Source organism: Danio rerio, chromosome 1 (assembly GCF_052040795.2).
Source record: "Danio rerio strain M-AB ecotype USA chromosome 1, GRCz13ab, whole genome shotgun sequence".
In the NCBI taxonomy this organism is placed as follows: Eukaryota; Metazoa; Chordata; class Actinopteri; order Cypriniformes; family Danionidae; genus Danio; species Danio rerio.
In genome coordinates this window covers 48593826-48607896 of record NC_141021.1, presented here as the reverse complement: position 1 = coordinate 48607896, position 14071 = coordinate 48593826, and the positions used below count along the sequence as shown (strand labels likewise).

Genomic DNA, 14071 nt, shown 5'->3' with positions numbered 1-14071 from the left:
ACAAGCTCAATTCGACAATTTCTCTTTAGAACATATTGTGAATAAGGTCCGCGTTACTATTATAGATTTATAGGTGAGATATGAAGAATTCAGATTCAAAAATCTCTAAATGCCGTCTGAGTATTCTTATAAATGAGCATTTTTATCAGGCTTCTGTGTGGGGGTTCTGTAATGTTACTTTTATGGCAAATAACAAGTCCTTTTTATGATCTTTAAAGTGAAACATCTCAACATAAACAAATGAGGCCGAGAAAAATATTTATTTTTTATGTAAATTTTAAACGTCACTTAGAGGTTTTTGCATCTGAGCTCTTTATATGCAGTTTTATTCGTTTACCAGGAAACAGTGAAGGTTAATAGTCTGTGGTTTGACAGTCTGCTGGACTGGTGCCCATGCTGGGCTCACTCTTTGTGTTTGTGGATGCAAATCTGCGTTGCTAAGAACAGCAGTGATGTTTATTGTCCCATGCACACAAGCTTCATTTAGCCAATAAAAAATGTTTTTTTCCTCGAAATAATTTCAATAATTCTTTACAGAAAACGAATTATAGAAAATATGTATACATAGTGTCCAATAAAACAAGCAAATAGGCTGCATGTCATTTTTATTAAACGGATTTCGTGGTTATTTATGCTGATAAACTGAAAATATAATCAAAGTGAAAGCTATTCGCCGACTTTCTCATGGTCGTGCTGTTTTAAAGCGATAAATAAATTGTTTTTAAAAATCACCGAGGTTCAAAGAGCCCTATAAATCCTGCACTTGTTGCGGGAAAGTTCCCGCATCACGTCACTCTTCCGGTGGGTGTCATTGTGTGACTTGTCGCTGACCCGGGGGTTCAGCTTTTTGGGCTGTCTAATCCTCCTCTTTGCCTGACACAAAACACTCTCTGCCACGCACTCTGCATTCATCTTAATCCCACTGACACCCCACGGAGGATACGAGCAACATTTGCTTGACGGCCCACCAGCAATTCAATTAAAAGAAAATTGGGTTGTCAATTTTACAAAATAAAAAAAGAAAATAAGCCAGAAGGCAAAAAATATATAATATTCTCTTAAAAACGCGTATCAAAGGTGGAAACAGCAAACAGTAACATGTTTAACTCCATTCAGAATTTTGGAAAGCAATTATTCCATATCCGGTAAATGCAGTCAAGAGTGGCTCGCGGGGACCAAGGCGGATTTAATTGAAGTGGATCGGATTTAAAGCATATGTCTGCACAATCCGGGGCTCACGGAAAAAAAGAGAGGTTGGTCCGTTCAACAATTAATAATGTGGTTCGCTCTCTATTTTCTGTTCTTCGTTTTTCATTGGGCATTCTTTATTTTGAGAGGTCTTGAACTTTGACCTCCATCATATGCATCAAGACACAGCAACAACGTCACGGAAGCCTTCTTGAACAAAACAAAATACAGAAGCTTTCCTGACAGCAAAATAGCTTGGTCGCACTTGCAGCTGATCACGCTTAACAAAAGTGACATCAAATAAATAGGAATTATCAAGCGATCTGAAGTGGCTTCGTTAAGACAGACACGCGAGACATATAGTGGAAAGTTTACAAGTGTCTAAAACTCAATAGAAACGTTAAACAGTAATCAAGATATTTACACATTTTTATGCATTAAATTTTGCAATCGTTCGACATGATTAATGAAATGTTAATTTTCTTATAATGTGTTGTACAATCGTCTAATTTGCCAGAGTAAATGTAATAGCAACAAATAAAGCATCATTTAAAATAACAATAAAAAATAATAACCTATTATTATTATAATACCAAATAGTTTTACAACTCAAATATTAGGCTACTGTACATAAAATGTTTAGGCTACTCGTTTTTTATTATCTCAAATTACACAAATTTCAGCAGAGCTGAGAGATATGTTTTAGTTTCTACATTTTATATTGATATCTTAAAGATGCGGGAATTCTAGTGCATATTTCCACTTATAATTACAGTAATTCTGAGTTCAAAATAGGCTATTGAATAATTATGAATTTTTAACACGTTATTTTCATAATTCCTTAAACAAAAAATTAATTAATTAATATACTTGGTTTGTGCAGACATTTAAACATTAATACATTAAAATGTAAACTGTAGTTTAATCTGCTTAATCGCGGGTCCCACGGGCTAAAAATCAAAATAAACACAGCAACTAACTTTCCAGAATCAGAGCAAAACCAGTGAAATTTATTCTTCTCACATCAACGCAAAACGTTTCCTTTTTATCCCCTGGCAAATCCGAAATATATTTACAGATGTTTTATCAATCTCTTCTCTGTAATAGCCTATATTCACAATGTACAAGGAAAAAAATACAACAAACAAATAAGTAATAGATCAAATACAGCAACTCACGTGTTGACAAATCAAAGTGGGATCGAGAAAGATCTTAGAAAACTTTAAAAACATTGTATTAGACTATACACTGAAGCACCCACTCTTATTCGCGTTTTAACAGAATCTCTCACACTCACAAAAGAAGAATTAATCCCTCGCAAAAAAAGCTCACTCATACTGTATCATTTCGGACAAATTATCAGACAACATCCCAAGGACACCCTTAAGTATTATAATTAAATAATATCACCTTCAAATTTACAAGAACAGACATTCTGTACAAAAAGGTAGTTATGCTCTAAAAGAGGTAAATATTTGGTTATTTGAGTCTGAATGCGTAGTTGTTTCATATGTGTGTCAGTGGAACGGTTCCGTTTACGCTCGTCGTGGAACTTTGATAGTGTTGGGGTACAGCGTGAAGTCTGCTCTGGACGGACGGATCCCCCGCCTCCGCCGTCGGTAAATACATGCTTATCATCTCTCGCAAGTCTCCGGAACAGGGGGCTCGAGAGTGCGCGTTAACGGGAGGGCTTACGCTTGGCTCCGATTTGACCAGCGAGCCCAGCGCGCCGATGGCCCCAGACGACGCCACACTCGAGTTTTGGTGTTGTGTGTAGGATATCCCCCCATATCCTGAAGGCGAGGCGCTCATGTAACTCTGAGAGTTTGAGAGGGGGCTGTACTGGAGAGCTGTCATTTCGTAGCGGTGCATAGGCTGGGGGTTGTGTGGATGGTGGTGGTGCCCGTGGTGGTGATGCGCTCCGCTGCCCGGGTGCTGACCGTACGCGAGCTGAGCCTCCTGCATCATTGCGGCTGCTGCCGCTGCGGCCGCCACCTGGCCCGAGTACGCGCCGTTGGTCCAGCCGTTCATGTGCGCGTAGCTCGCCGCGGTGCTCCCGCCGTGACCCACCGGACTCTCTAACCTCTGGCCGACCCCCGCTGCACCCATTCCCAGCCCCACGCCACCTCCGCCCCCTGATCCAGCGAGCAGGCCACCCGCCAAAGAGTACTTGTCCTTTTTGAGCAGCGTCTTGGTCTTCCTCCGGGGCCGGTACTTGTAATCCGGATGCTCCTTCATGTGCATGGCGCGCAGCCGTTTCGCCTCGTCGATGAAGGGTCGCTTTTCCGCCTCGGACATGAGTTTCCACTCCGCCCCGAGGCGCTTGCTGATCTCGGAGTTGTGCATCTTTGGGTTCTCCTGAGCCATTTTTCTGCGCTGACCCCGAGACCACACCATAAAGGCGTTCATGGGTCTCTTAACGCGGTCTTGGTTAACTTTGCTGCCGCTGTTGGGTCCCGTGTGACCCGTGTTTGTGTTAGTCTGGGCTCCTGGAGAGTGCAAGTCCGTCTCCATCATCATGCTATACATTCACCTGGCTTTGACTTGCTCAGCTCACACACAGAAACATTCACACCGTTCCCCTGGCAGGCACACACGCGCGCAGAACCTCCTAATAACAAAAGAGGCCACTGGAACAGGAGATCGGTACAATCCAAACAGATGATGGATGGTAAGTTTGCGGCAGCTCGACTCCCTTTGTTTTATTCGAACTTCCTCTCGGCGTGATTTTCACATCCAGTGTGGAATTGTCTTTGAGCTACTTTCAGCTGTGGGCTAGAAAAGTTAGTGGGAGAGCGGCCATATGATGCGCTTTGACAGGGAATAAATGAGTGAGAGAGAGCCAATGGCGTTTGAGGACGGGGCTGATTTGCATATGGCTCACGGTCAGGTGACGCGCACGGGAGAGAGCGCGCTCGCCACAGGCGCAGCTGAAGGGTTTTTCTGCGGCGCGCGGAAGGTAAACAGTTGGCCACAAACCACTGTTGACAAATGTTATTTGGGGTAAATGATCTTTTTCACTGCAATAAACAATAAATCGCTCGTTTTTCTCTAATGTTTGCTGAACATTTGCCGGAGCCTAAACATGTGAGCTATGATTTTTATTGCCATGTAACCTGTTTATTTTTCTTTAGGATATAATCATTTATTTTAGGACTAAACCACAGTTATTAGATTTGCTAGATTATAAACATAACGATTAGCTAGACACACACACACACACACACACACACACACACACACACACACACACACACACACACACACACAATCTATTTTAAAGCCTTGGATAATAATTCAGTAAACAGACAGTTTGCGTGAAAGACGTTTTTAGGCTTTTAGTACTTTTTATATAGATTTGTCCCCCACACTCTTAAAAATAAAGCTTCCAAAAAGGGGGGAAAAGCAACACTTTATGTTCCACCGAAATATTTTTTTCCAAGATCCATCAGTGTGAAGAACATTTTTTTTTTATTTAAAAAACTTTTCCCCACAATACATTTGTACACTATTATAACTATCCTTAAAAGTCCCTTTAAATAATTTGATGCCACAGGTGTTTTCCTGTTGTGACGGTTGCTAAGTAACAGGTGTCTCACGCCCAGTGCGTGTGCCATGCGAGCCCTTTTGTCATCAAGCGCAAAGCGGGGAACAGCTGGAAAATGGTTAGTGTGCAAAAACAGGTAATTGCTATAACCTGCCACGCTATTCTTTTTTCAGCACTGTAGTAGGCTATTTACTAGCGCGTTTTCACCAGTAAGGGTACATTAAATAAAACAAGATCGCGAGTAAGTCTAGGTAAAGTCTTTCAAATGCATTTTTAAATAAAGATCTCAACAATCATCGATTTGATTCAGCATCAGTGGAGATCAAAGTGATAATATCATCCGCTATTTTTAAGACATTCACTGAGCTACATTCTATCGGATTGTTTTGACAGAAATATAATTTTTTTAAACCAACAAAATATGCAATTGAATAGAAAAGGCAAAATGAAGACACCTCGAGCTTTATTATTACACAGAGTGTGATCGCCGTCTACTGGACGTGACCATAGACGCGCTCTGTCACATGTGAAACATTCTCCTTACACATTTACATCAAAAATCTGCCAGAAAGTTTGGGGAAAATAGAGAGAAATATTCTGCGTTCTGTCTAAAAGTGGACATGTAAGGTGCGCGAGAGTGTGTTGAGAGAGCTGCTGGCGCACCGCTGAATTTCACACAAGACTTGCTCACAACATCTCCATTAATCGAGAACTCAGGCGGAAAACAAATATCGCGGAGTTAATGTGTTAATCATTATGCACATCAACAACAGTGGAAAAGCCATTGGCATTAGTCAATTATGGATTGCACAACTGGTTTAACAGTGGCAGACGCACACTAATAATGACCTGCAGTTATCATTATTAATGCATTAAATAACTAACAAAGAGCTACATTATTATTATTATTATTATTGTTATTATTATTATTGTTGTTGTTGTTAATATAAATGAACAACTGTTCATTTTAACACAACGAACAATTAGAAAGACGTTTTTGTTAATTAATGTTATGTACAGTATATACTATTTTTAAATGTACAGCTGATTATTGTTGGTTCATATTAGCTCAGCTAATGTATTTATTAATACATTATAATAGCAAAATTTCTATTTCTTAATTTTTTACCTCAACATAATGTAGAAAATTTTCAAATGGAAACTTATTTTGAAGTATTACAGATTTAAAAACAAAAAACACATACACTGGACAGGTTTTATATACATTTTCCATATATAAGCTAAAAAAGTAATGACAAAAAGACAACAAACATTTTATGTTGCTTTAACTTATTTTAATGAGTTAATCAGCTTTCAACTAAATTGTTTGTTATACAAAGTCTTAATAGGCAACACTATCATCTTTTAAGCATTAGCAAATAGTTTATTCATCATCTGTTAAGCATTAACTCTACATTAATAGACGTTAGTAAGCAGTTTATAAATGCAGCTAAACATGTTGTATTCTTGACTAATGATTGTGTCTGATACTTCATTACTTAATAATTGTTCATTACTAATTTGCATTATTTGCAAACCATTTGTGTTTCAGACTATCTGATGGCTTTTATAATCATTCAAAATAAGTAAATAAATGATTAATAAACTATTCAAATCAACATTTATATATTTTATTATATAATATAACATTTATATATTTTATTATTCAGACACATATTAATGTTCATTTTGTATGTTAATAAATGCTTTATTAACTCAACTGCATGCAGTTTTGTGACCTAATCTAAAGTGAAGACTATTTATGCTTCGTTATAAATGACAGTTAAAGGCTCTGTATCAAATGAGCAATAAATGTTTGTAAAAAAAAGAAAATGACTGTAAACTTTAAACATTGCTGAATAACAGGAGTAGGCATGCGCCTACATAAGATTCTGATGGTATAATAACCTCACATAAAAATATCACGGTTTCATGGTATTGTTATAACTGCTCTAAAATATGTTTTTTTAAAAACTTTAAACACAATAGTATTTACTTTGAGAAACATTTATAATATTTTGTAACAGTAAACATGTCAGGCTAAATAACAATAAACCATTGATTTCTGCTGTCTTCATTTGTTGCAAAACACTGATTTCTTTACTATTTAAGATGGCATCTTTGACTATAATTTCTGGAGATACTGTTGTCCTAAAAAAAAAAAAAAAAAAAAAATTAAAAATCTTACATATACCTTAGGAATGGTACAACAGAAAAATTTGGCGGTTTTAAAAACCTTTTCCAAACCGTGGTAAACTTTGAAGACAGTTATCGTCGCATGCCTAAACAGAATTGTTAAAATACAGTTAGAAATAAATACAATTAGATAAAATTGAATAAAACAACAACAATATATTCATTTAACAATATTTTATGACCAACGCAATCTCATGGCAATTAATAACTTATTGATCTAGAGGATAATTCCTATTCTTACAATCAAAATTCGTACTCTTTAGTATGATTTGCTCATCACCCAATGACGGTTGGGTTTAGGGGCGGGGTTGGGTGCCACACCTCCTTTTTAAAATCTTACATTTTCATAAAACTGAACTTGTAAAGCACATAATACGTAAAATACTTACATTTATGACAACATTTTTAAAGTAATTTAGCGAAGTTTAAAATGCACAGTTATTTTATTTGACATAAGACTGCAAAGATTTATTTTTCATTTGAAATGGTTTTATTTGTGTATCTTTAAATGAATAGAAATGAATGAAGTAATTGATTTAGTTTTTTCTGTTTATAATAAAACTGAGCCTTTTATTAGAGATTTATAAAGCATAAACAGTCCTCACTTTAGATTAGGTCACAAAACTGGATGAAGTTGAGTTAATAAAGCATCTATTAACATACAAAGTACTATTAGTATATGCATGAATAATAAAATATATAAATGTTAATATGAATAGCTTATGAATTATTTATTTACACATTCTGAATGATCCTAAATAAACACCAACTGTTCTTAATTAACTAGTTTGTAAATATTGCAATAATTAATGAAAAATAATCATAAACAAAGTATAAAAATAGAATCATTAAGCACATTACACATGTGCTTATGTCAAGTATACAGCATTTGTAAGTGTAGTTATAAACTGCTTACTAACATCTATTAATGTAGAGTTAATGCTTAACAGATAATGAATTAATTAAAGTGTTACCTGTTGTGAATGAAAAGTGTTACCATTACAATTATTTAATGTACTTATTTAACAACATGTTGATTTAATAATAATAATGCACACCCTGTTACTTTTTCGTAATGATTTATTTCAAACGAGGATGGAAAACCTGCACTGATATAAAAAGAACACAATAAAACAGAAAGCCAATAAAGAACATAAAAGAAAAGCCACTAGCTTCAGTGAACGGCAGGCTTCCTCTCCCCTGATTCTGATCTGCACGTCACTAAAATCCTCCTGTGTGGGTCTGTGTTCCAAAAGCTCAATAAGTGGCGTCGCTCCGTTATGTCCCGACTGCAAAGTGAATTAGAGAGTCTCTTGAACTTGTGAGAGCGAGCAGGGTTTAAAAATGGTCAACATCTGTCAGGTGCGCCTGTTCTCGCTCTCCAGCGCGTTTTAAACATAATTGGACAGGAAGGGAGGGGAAGCTGGAGCAAAGGGCTGCGTGGGGGAAGAAGGGGCTGTTTCACACACATTTCAGCTTCGTTTTCAATTTCCAGACTTATTTCCGTATGATTTACACGTTGACACTGACACTCTGAGTGGAAGAGGTGTATAGAGGGGGAAAGAAGGCAGTTTGCACATCTATAACCTTCACTGAAGCAACAATCATACAAAGTGTGACATATCCGCGGTTTGTAAGGAAAAACTGTTGATGGGCAGATGAATTATTAGGCAATGATGACTAATGAAAAAAAAAATGCTTGAACTCTCCTCAAAATGCTGTTGTAAATAGGACATTCATGCATGCCAAGCATCTTGCTTATTAGAAAATATAATTTTACAGCTGATAATTGAGACTTGAGTCGCTGGCTACATTTACATACAACCACATAAGCTGTTAGTAAACAGACTGACATCTCAATTAAATCAAAAAGCCTTCACGTTTAAGTCTTTATTTATCTGAATGGAATTTTATTTGGATTGTAAGGGCTGATTCACTCAAAAAATGATTTTTGGCAGGTTGTTCAAATTATTTATGTAAAACTAACTGAATTAACACAATTTTTAGAACAACTTAATCGTTTTACGTTCAATCCAGTTAGATTGGCCAAAACATTACCCAGTTTGTGTTGGGACAACTTGAAGGAATTGTGTGGAACACTGCATTTTTTACAGCGTTTTAAGTTTTTGTAATCTGATCGAGAGGACATGTGAACACTTGATCTGATTGAAATCTGAAAAAAGAAAGCTGTGCACGAGTGTAATGATGTAGAACTGAAAAAAAAAATTATATTGTGTTTGGAATAAGCTACATTCACAACAAAATCCTCTGAATAAAATTTACTAGGTTAAGGTAGTATTTGGTCCCTTTCTAAATTGAGTTGAAGTTACTCAAGTTAACGAAACATTAACGCCTTTCACATAGTGATACTGGTAAATATCCAGAAAATTTCCAGAACAACTTTACCGGTAAATTCAAATAAGTGCTGTTCACACAGGCAAGGATGTTATAGAATTTTTTTTTTTCTGGAAAAGACCTTTCAAACATCCATTCCAAAAAGCGGTATATTTTGACATCATTAACCAGAAATGACCTCTAAAATGGCTGTGCTTGTTTTTATAAACATTTAATTACAAATGACAAATTCTGTGGATGGAGAGGTATTGTAAACAACTTCGATGAAAACATATGGAGGAAGACTTTCGCATGTAGAGATGTTCATAATATGTGTGTGTGCTGGCGCTCACCGGCTGCTTCACGTGAACATGCGTCAAGCAACTGAAGGAAGCAGAGCTTGAAGGTAAACAAACAACGGCTTATCATAAGCATCGAAAAAAATTTTGCACAGTTGCACAGTATTTTCAAAAAAGGCCTGTTCACACATACAGACCTTTCTGTATGACACAGGCACAGGTCTGTACGTGTGAAATGGGCTTTTGAAAGGATAAATTAGCTTTTAATAAACAAACACAAGCTACAACTAACTTCAGTCACAGCCTTAGATGAAATTAGCTGAAATATAATACATTGAATCTCTCAAAATCTCAGCAGAGGATCATTAACTCCTCAAACAGCAGCTTTACTTATTACCAACCATTTAAAGATGGACCAAATACTCTCTGAGCTGAGTAAATTTTACTCTGAGGATTTTGCTGTGTTGTTGTTTTTATTTTTATTTCGGGTGGCCAGAGCATTTTTACAGCTTGATAAATACAAAATCACAGTGTTATATGCCTGTTATCTCCAGAAATAGATTGGCATTATTTCTGAATCAGATTGTTACCACATATAAATGTGCACACCAGCCACCTCATTGCTTTATTTAGTGTTCAACACTGATTTGATTTATCAATAAGAAAGATTGAATTCAGACTTTCTCAAAAGTAAACTGTCACCAATATAAGAGAAGTCAAGGATGTGTGAATTTCCTGATTCTGAAATTCAGAATGTCACAACAGATTGAATATCAAAGGTGAATTCTTCACATGTTTTGTTGAGTGAAGTGTAAGAAATGATAAAAGAAAATTAGAACGACTTCATACTTCATACTTGTTTGACCATGAGAATGGCTAATTTTACTGCTTGCTGGGAAATTAGATTTTAAAATATTTTCAATTGCAATAACATTTTACAATATCTCTGTATTTTTGAGCACATGCAACCTTGATGAGGTTATGAAGTTTTAAAGAATTATCACAAGTGATGGATGCAACTTTATTTTATTTTCCACTTTTTTTAAACAAATGCCTTATAAAATTCCTTTGGAAATTGGGTGCTTGCTATAACTGAATATATAAATTTTTTGCAGGGTTAATCAACTCAAATTCAACAATTTTTGCCCTTAGATTGAAAACCAAAGGTGGTTATTGGTAGGGGAAAACACTAGCTGAGCATATACCCTATTGTGTATACCCTATTAGAATAAATATAGGAAAAATTTGAAAATATAAGACAATTTCTTTTGAAGAAATGAAAAAAAGAGTAAACTAAGAAAAAATAAGAAATCTGAGGGAAAAAAATGAAAAAAAAGACAAAAAATAAACTGAGAAAAATTTATTAAATGAAAAAATATAATAAAAAACAACAAAAAAGAACAAATTAGAAAAAAAGAAAAGAAAAAAAGTTAGAAAAAAAAGAAAAAAAGAGAAACAAATGAGAAAAAAATGAGAAAAAAATAGCAAAAAAAGAAAATAAAAAGAATAAAATGAAAAAAATGACAAAAAATAAATAAACAAAGAAAAAATAGAAAATAAGAAAAATTACAAAAAAAGAAAAAATTTGAGAAAAGAAAACAAAAAATGAGTACTGATGGTGCTAGCGCTTACAAGGTCTTTCATCTTGTTTTATGCTTGATCGACTAAATGAAAGCTTAAGTCTATTTAAATGAGAGTATTGTAATGATCACAAAATTGATGCTGTAAAAGGAACCTTATGAAGTTAAAAAAGTCACATTAAGCTTTTACTGGAAAGTTATCACTGCCTGAAAAACACTATAGCTGTGCACAGAGCCCATTAGACTCAAAACAACTGCACAGATGTTATGCTAACTGTACAAATGTTTTTCTAAATATCTTATTTATCTTCAACATAGAAACTATTTCCAGACTAAAAACGACATGTGGCTGAGTAAATCCAGACAATAAGAGTGATTTAATTAGCTATCATAAGCGATGTGTGTTGAACGTGTTTGCGCACATGACTCTGAGGGAGGTAAAACAGCATAAACAAATCAAGGCAAAGGATAGAAACATGTTCACACACCATGTTGCTCACTGACTGGCCTTGAGACCAAATTAACAGCTCATCAGAAGATCAAAGTGAGAGGAACACACACGGCTATGATCACTGTATGGTTTTCCGCCTGCATGCGCGCATTTCCCTGCTGTTAGCGCAGGAATCTCTAAGCCCACAGTCGTCTCCCACCACAGCCGGCTTCACAGGATCAGCTGAAGCTTCTAGAAACAACATGTTAGCGCGCCGCGGGGGCTAATGGTATCAAAGGCGCTCTTTTTTTCCAGCAGATGGCTTGCTTAAGCTACCGTCACAGCTGCTGTCAGTTCTACTGTATGGGCGGAGGGTAAAATCCCAACGCCTCGACTACTGTTAATAGTTCTCCGCGTGGTGTTGGTTATACACCATGGTTTAACCACATGCAGGCTTTAAGGATCTCAGAGAACCATAAAGAAAAAACTTAAGATGATGTTCAGTGGCTTTTATGAGAACATAATGTGTACATGAAATGAATGGGTGTATATATTTAGTCCTTTACAGAATGTAGGAAGATCAATAAAGCAGAGATCAAAATACGAGAGCGGCTTACGAACATGAAATTATGTAATCTTCATCGTTTCAGCATTTTAGTTGTGCCTATAGTACTTTGCAGGTTGCAAAATAACCATGGTACTTTATTAAAACTCATCATGGTGAGAAACAGAGTGATCGGAATTAGAGAACAGCAGACTGCGAGTGTCAGGAAAGATTATGACAAAGATTTCTGAAGGTTACAGCAGGCAGAATGAGTAGCAAGTCTAGAGGTCATTGCTTTGAATGACTTTAGAACATCTGTGGTCACAGGACATCACTAGTCTATCACTGACATCACTAGACTCAAACAGAAATCACTGGACTTTCACTGACATAACTAGACTCGAACAGACATCACTAGTGTCTCACTGACGTCACTCTTACAGTCATCACTAGTCTCACAGACATCACTAGTGTCTCACTAACACCACTAGTCTCTTATTGACATCACTAGTCTCACAGACATCACTAGTGTCTCACTAACACCACTAGTCTTCTACTGACATCACTAGTCTCTCACAGCACATCACTAGTCTCTGACTGACATCAATGATATTACAAGTCTCTCAAAGCACACAACTAGTCTTTCACTGACATCACTAGTCTCTCACTGACATCACTAGTCTCTTATCACTAGAGTCTAACTGACATCACTAATGTCTCACATGCATCACTAGTGTCTCACATAAATAACTTGTCTCTCACTGACATCACTAGTCTCTCACAGCACACCACTGGTCTCTCACGGGCATCACTAATCTCTCACTGACATCACTAGTCTCTCACTGACATCACTAGTGTTGCACATACATCACTAGTCTCTCACTGACATCACTAGTATCTAACTGACATCTCTAGTCTCTCACAGCACACCACTGGTCTCTCACGGGCATCACTAGTCTCTCACTGACATCACTAGTCTCTCACAGCACATCACTAGTCTGTCACTGACATCACTAGTCTCTCACTGACATCACTAGTGTTGCACATACATCACTAGTCTCTCATTAGTGTCTAACTGACATCACTAGTCTCTCATCACTAGTGTCTAACTGACATTACTAGTCTCTCACAGACATCACCAGACTCTAACAGACATCAATAGTCTTACACCGACATCACTACTCTCTCACTGACATCACTAATCTTTCACATACACCACCAGTCTTTCACATACATCAATAGTTTCTCAAAGACATCACTATTCTCTCACATACAACACCAGTCTCAACAGCACATCACTAGTCTCTCACTGACATCACTAGTGTCGCACATACATCACTAGTCTCTCATTACTAGTGTCTAACTGACAGCACTAGTCTCTCATATGCATCACTAGTCACTCACAGATAATCACTATTCTTATTGACAGCACTAGTCTCTCACATACATCACTAGTCTCTCATTACTAGTGTCTAACTGACAGCACTAGTCTCTCATATGCATCACTAGTCACTCACAGATAATCACTATTCTTATTGACATCACTAGTCTCTCACATACATCACTAGTCTCTCATCACTAGTGTCTAACTGACAGCACTAGTCTCTCATATTCATCACTAGTCACTCACAGATAATCACTATTCTTATTGACAGCACTAGTCTCTCACATACATCACTAGTCTCTCATCACTAGTGTCTAACTGACAGCACTAGTCTCTCATATGCATCACTAGTCACTCACAGATAATCACTATTCTTATTGACAGCACTAGTCTCTCATATGCATCACTAGTCACTCACAGATAATCACGATTCTTATTGACATCACTAGTCTCTCACATACATCACTAGTCTCTCATCACTAGTGTCTAACTGACAGCACTAGTCTCTCATATGCATCACTAGTCACTCACAGATAATCACTATTCTCATTGGCATCACTAGTCTCTCA

General features: G+C 36.6%; 2 protein-coding genes across 20 annotated transcripts in view; both read right to left on the bottom strand.

Annotated features, from left to right (window-relative positions):
* LOC147837491 (uncharacterized) overlaps window positions 1-14071 on the bottom strand; it is a 238757-nt gene that overhangs the window by 66235 nt on the left and 158451 nt on the right. The window lies entirely within an intron of this gene.
* sox1b (SRY-box transcription factor 1b) lies at window positions 2179-3952 on the bottom strand. The gene is given in 1 exon segment (NM_001037662.1): window positions 2179-3952. A coding segment is annotated over 1 exon segment (1023 nt). The 5' UTR covers window positions 3718-3952; the 3' UTR covers window positions 2179-2694.